Source organism: Acanthisitta chloris, unplaced genomic scaffold (genome assembly GCF_000695815.1).
Source record: "Acanthisitta chloris isolate BGI_N310 unplaced genomic scaffold, ASM69581v1 scaffold2959, whole genome shotgun sequence".
Taxonomy (NCBI): domain Eukaryota; kingdom Metazoa; phylum Chordata; class Aves; order Passeriformes; family Acanthisittidae; genus Acanthisitta; species Acanthisitta chloris.
Window position 1 is genome coordinate 1234 of NW_008691788.1, and position 5680 is coordinate 6913.

Below are 5680 nucleotides of genomic sequence, written 5' to 3' on the forward strand. Positions count from 1 at the left end.
TCTGATTTTTGTAGGGCAAGTTAGCTCTGTAAGCCAACAAAGAATTGTTATTTCTATCATATAAACCCCACTGCAGGCTAGACAAGCATTTAAATGATTTCTTGGGAGGAAATAAAGCATGTTCAGGTACAGATGCAAAGATCACACCCACCTAGAGTGTTAGGGCTGCACTGACTGTATTTGGTATTTTAAGATAAAGCCAAGTAATGTGGTTTATTTTTTTAACAAAAGCTCTTTCAAACACCCTCTAAAAATATCTCTTAATGCAAAGTTATGTGGTTTTGCACCTAAGTTTTGTGTTTTGAGAGGTTTCCTTGCTTTGTGCCTCATGAAGCTGCATAGCTGTTTTCAGAGCCGCGGAGAGGTCGTTGTCATCATCCTCTACGAGTTTTTCTGGGGAATTTTGATTGTCACCTAGGAAAAACCAAACAACAGAAGAAAAGTCAAACCCCTTTGGAGCTACATCAGAGGGTTGGGAAGCCCTTGGGTACAGAGATACTCACGTTTTTCACCTCTACATATGCCTCCAGGCCATACTCTCCCAGCTCTCTCCCATTCCCAGAGGCTTTGTAGCCACCAAATGGGGCTTGGGCACCAAACACATCATAGCAGTTTATCCTGGAATGGAAACCAAGGGTTAAACAGCTGCAGCTCAGAAACACTGCATGGAAGAGCCCTTTGGCAGCACTGAGCTGTGCACCACAGGAGGAGGGTGGAATTTCTAGGCAGAGCTTCGGTGGTTGTCAGTGCTCTCAGCCACCAGAGTTAATCCACACTGAAACCTCATCCCCCAGGACACAGAACATCATGAATCAAGTCACAGCTCTCATTACCACAGGGCCAAGTGTCCAGGTTGTCGCTCTCACCTCCCTCAGAGCACAGGGAGCAGAAGCATCAACTTGTTCCCTCAGTACCAATTTAAAAATGGCAAAAAATCAGAGCTAATGAGACACTGACTCCCCAAAATCTCATGCTAGAACAGGAAACTGATGGTGGCACTGACTCACCAGACTGTGCCAGCTCTCAGGCTCTGTGACACGTAGTTGGCTTTGTCCAGGTCCTTGGTGAAGACAGCTGCTGCCAGGCCATACTTGGAGTCATTTGCTCTCTCAATGACTTCCTCGATCGTTTTGAATTTCAGGATCTGCATCACGGGCCCAAATATCTGCAAAGCCCAAACACAGCATGTGAACATCTGGGTCAACCGATCCCAGGGAGGCTGTGGGTGGTTCTGGAGCTCTGTATCTATGCCACAAGTCACACAGGACATGAAATTCAAGGCAGCACTTCCCACATTACAAAGATGTAATCAGGAGGGAGGTGAATGTAACCCTCAGAAGCCTCAAGTTTTGCAACAGATGAACACTCAGAGCTTGTAACCCTGTAGGTTTTTGCATCAGAGGGGACAAAATGACCTGGGAGGAGGTGCCAGACGAGGTGCTGCAGGACTCACCTCCTCCCTGGCGATGGTCATGTTGTCCTGCACATCCCCAAAGACCGTGGGCTGGATGAAGTAGCCCCTGTCTGCAGCAGCACTGCCACCACACAGCAGTTTGGCTCCTTCACGCTTCCCAGTGCTGATGTATCCCAGGATCTTCTTGAACTGCTCTTCATCCACCTGAGAGCCACGAGGACAGACACATCAGCTTCCCCTTCACTGAGGGGGACATGGTTTCGCTACGACCTACTGTGCTCATTCAATTCCTCCTCCTCACATGAGGCTGCGAAGGGAGGGGATAGTTTCTAAATGCCAGGGTCAAGTGGAGGCTTTGGAATCATCAGAATGGCTAATTAGCTCTTCCCCCCTGCACAGGCAAGAGAATAATGGGCACAGTTCAAAGGAGATTAATCAAGAAGCTGAACGATAATTTCGTTCTAATCTACTGACGCCAAATGACTCAAGATTGAGGCTATTTAATGAGATAACAGCTCAGGGCACTTCCTGCTCTTACCTGAGGCCCCTGCTCGGTTTTAAAGTCAAAAGGGTTTCCAACCACCCTGGCCTTGGCCTTCTCAACACTCCTCTCCACAAACTCATTGTAAATGTCTTCCTGGACGTATGTCCTGGACCCAGCACAGCAGCACTGCCCTTGGTTGAAGAAGAGGGCAAAGTGGGCCTGATCCACAGCCCAGTCCACTAAGATTGGGGAGAGAGAGAAAACAAATGAGCAAATCAAACCAACCAGAGGCAGTGACTCCTTTCGAGCCATTATCACGAGCACTGCTGGGGATACAAAGTGCTTTCAGTCATGCTTTGGCAGGGCAGGAGTTCCATACAGACTTAATTCACGAGGGCCCATTAAGGCACCTCAGGCTAGAGAAAAATATCTGAGGCAGATTACTGTTCTCATTTGAAATTATCAGGTATTAAGGACGAGCTGGTTCAGAACTAGAAGAATTTCCTGACAGCCATATAAAAACACATGTTGGCTCATCAAGCCCTAAAGTGAGTCTATATGCAAGAGATGATGGAACCAGGACTGTGTAAGAATAGAAGAGAGTGGTGTGCTCCAAGAGAAAAAGAAATGAAACAAAAAACAGAGCAAAGACTGAAGGAAGATACTGAAACAATTATTGTTTGTTGATAACTGAACTTCACAGCTCTGGGAAGAAAGGTGAGAGTGAGGAAGTGCTGAACACAAACAGCAGCAGCTACAGCAGGAGACACAGAGTTCCCTGGGTGAGACCAGCCTGGTGGTGTCAGGGCTGGAGCCTTTCACAACACAGGAGAGGTTTCCTCTCCGTTCCAGCTCTTCTTGCAGAAGGCCAAGGTAAAATGTACAGCTCAGACAAGCAGGTGCTTACTGTCTGCATCAGACATGATGATGTTTGGGCTCTTTCCTCCAAGCTCCAGGGTCACCCTCTTCAGGTTACTCTCTGCTGCAGCCTTCTGGATCAGGTGCCCAACCTGTGTGGAGAGCAGGAATTAACTCCTACACACAGCAACACCTGGCAGAGTGCAGAGTCAGCACTGTGGGAATAATCCCCTCCCTGTCAGGGCTCTAAGTCTGCTCAGAGTTTCACTTCCAGTAAGAAACAGCTCAAGGGAAACAACAGGGAATATTCTAACAAAGGCACAGGAGAGAGTGTTCTGTGAAGTAGAATTACATGTCACACCCTGGAATCAGGTGTCAGCTGTAAAAAGAAGTGTGGAAGGCAGGGCATGCCCAGTGTTTTACAGAGGAAAGGCATTACAGCAGGGAGATACTCTCTGATCCCAAGGGCTGAAGGTTAAGGTGTTCCCTTACCTCTGTGGAGCCAGTGAAGGCCACTTTGTCTATGTCCATGTGGGAGGAGATGGCAGCCCCTGCCGTGAGCCCATAGCCAGGAATGATGTTCACCACTCCTGGTGGGAATCCAGCCTGGCAAGTCACAGCAGGAGACAACATTACTCCTTTGCCAAACCGAGGATTTCCCCTCCCCTCCTCTGCCAGGGACCCCTTCAGCAGGTCTCCCACCAGGCACAGAGCATTTCTGCTCCACTTTTATTTGGGAAGAGTAAAACTGGCCTTGAGTTTTAATGCTCAGTGTGCAATAACCAGGACAACTCCTCTCCCCACCCCAAGTACAGTTTGCAGCTCTATGTACACATATATACACATATGTTCACTTTCTAATCACCCTGAAGTCTTAACTGAACCTCAAGAACTCCTTCTCTAATCAAGACTTAAATCTTCTGCACATACCTTTAGAAGGACAAGAGGGTGTTTCTCTTGCTAAATCAAACCCTAAGAGGCCCAAGACAATGCAGCAGAGGAGACAGCCCTTCCCTGCTCCTGTCACAGCCTCTGCAGCACCAGTGTGGCTGGATCAGGGACACCAGGCAGGGGAGGGAAGCTCAGTCTCCTCACTCACCTCTTTGATCACTCACCTCTTTGATCAGATTAGCCACGTAGAGAGCACTCAGAGGGGTTTGCTCTGCCACTTTCATCACAACCACATTCCCAGTGGCCAGGGCAGGGCCAAGTTTCCATGCTTGCATCAACAGTGGGAAGTTCCACTGAAAAACAAGGAGGTATTTGCTGGTCTGGGCTTGAAAGTTTGTGATTAATCAGCAAGTAACCACTGAGCTCCACTCAAATCAGACTGGGATCTTTCAAAAAACCTCTCTTCAAGCACTGCCTTCTGCTTGTCCAACGGCTCCTCAAAGCATGAGGGTTCTCAGTACACTGCAACCCCCAACGTTTGGGGGATGAACCTTCAGCCCCTTTAGCCACTGAATGTTCTCTTGGGGCTCTTTGAAACGAAGCCTGTTTGTAACCACGAGGTGTTCACAGGCAGCTCCTGCTCAATGCAAACACAGCACACCAGACTCAGAACCATGAAGAGCTAACACCATCCACGGCTCATCTGTACAAATATGGGTTTGCTGTTGACAAACCATCTTGTTACTGAAGTAGGTTCAGGTACATAAAGCTGAGTTTTGCCTTCTGCCTCTCTGTTTCCCCATTACACATAACATTGGGTTTAATTCTAGGCAGGAGTTTAAACTTAGCTGTGGTTCTGAGATAGATAAGTCTTGTAGAGCGAGTTAAAACCTTTTCTTTCATAATCAGCAGATACAAGTGAATCTCACTCAAAGCCCATGAAATCACATGTTTCTGTCCTGCCAGATGAAGCAAGAGCCCTCTGAGGTGGTGCAAGCACCACGTTGTTTACTGCTGGGAGGAAGCAGAGGTTAGCAACAGGGGGTAACTTGCACTGTAACACTGAACTCTTGAACTGCTGCAGCACCTGTAACATTCTACTCACTGGGATTATCTGTCCACACACTCCCACAGGTTCATGCCTCGTGTAGCAGAAGAAGTCTCCGTCCAAGGGGATGGTTTTGCCATGGAATTTATCTGACCAGCCTGCAAAGTATCTGCAAACAATGATGTTTCAGTCACTGAATTGAAAACAACAAGTGTCCTGTCAACAGAAAGTGAGAGACTTCCTCCAACTATTTCCTTCCTTCCCTTTTTCAGTCACTTCAGGAGATACATCATATAAATATCTTCCAAAGAGTTGATTTCAAGGACAGACAGTAAACACAAATATTTGTGTCTCCCATTTTTGCAGCATTTTGTGTAACAAATTCTGTGCTGCAACAGGAATGTGCTAGTGTGAGTCCTGTCTATAGCACGAGAGAAACACGAGTTAAAAAAAATCATTTGGAAAGGCACAGGAATTACAGGAAAAAGTAAACCCAAGGTGTCTGACATGCTGCTATGGGCCAGATGAAGCCAACAGTCAGATCCAGATCCCACAGCACGTGAATCAGAACCTGCAGAGATTCAGCTACCCTGGGCCAGCTATCACTGCAGCCTCCACACCTACCTGAGACACTTGACCACCATGTCCAAATCCACCAGGTAGGAGATGGCATATGGTTTGCCATTATCCAGAGTTTCCAGTGCCTGCAAAAGACAATGAGATTGCCTGAAGGGTGAGGGGGGAAAGTCACGGGGACACACTTAGGTTTGACTCTTGGTTTGCAGTTTGGATCCATTCTGTGCGTTGGCCTTCTGCCTTCAGCTTCCCCAAGCTACTTCCCCACCCTTTGCAGCTCCCTCTCTCAGCCTGAGCTGTGGATAAGGCCCAGCTGAAGGCCACAAACCACCCACCCTGCCTCTCTCCCCAGAGAGGGATCCCAGCAGAGCTCGTCCTCACCGCCAGGTACGCACGGTCCCGCTCGATC

General features: G+C 48.0%; 1 protein-coding gene across 1 annotated transcript in view; it reads right to left on the reverse strand.

The window, feature by feature from the left end:
* Positions 1 to 216: 216 nt before the first annotated feature.
* ALDH2 (aldehyde dehydrogenase 2 family (mitochondrial)) overlaps positions 217 to 5680 on the reverse strand; it is a gene marked incomplete at its 5' end in the record, with an annotated part of 7031 nt that continues 1567 nt past the window's right edge. Inside the window, 11 exons of the mRNA XM_009082346.1 lie at positions 217 to 414; positions 504 to 618; positions 1008 to 1165; positions 1454 to 1618; positions 1953 to 2137; positions 2806 to 2908; positions 3249 to 3362; positions 3872 to 4000; positions 4753 to 4864; positions 5320 to 5399; positions 5653 to 5680. The exon at positions 5653 to 5680 is cut by the window's right edge and continues 101 nt beyond it. Coding sequence (XP_009080594.1) covers positions 382 to 414; positions 504 to 618; positions 1008 to 1165; positions 1454 to 1618; positions 1953 to 2137; positions 2806 to 2908; positions 3249 to 3362; positions 3872 to 4000; positions 4753 to 4864; positions 5320 to 5399; positions 5653 to 5680 — 1222 coding nt within the window. The remainder of the gene's footprint in view (positions 415 to 503; positions 619 to 1007; positions 1166 to 1453; positions 1619 to 1952; positions 2138 to 2805; positions 2909 to 3248; positions 3363 to 3871; positions 4001 to 4752; positions 4865 to 5319; positions 5400 to 5652) is intronic.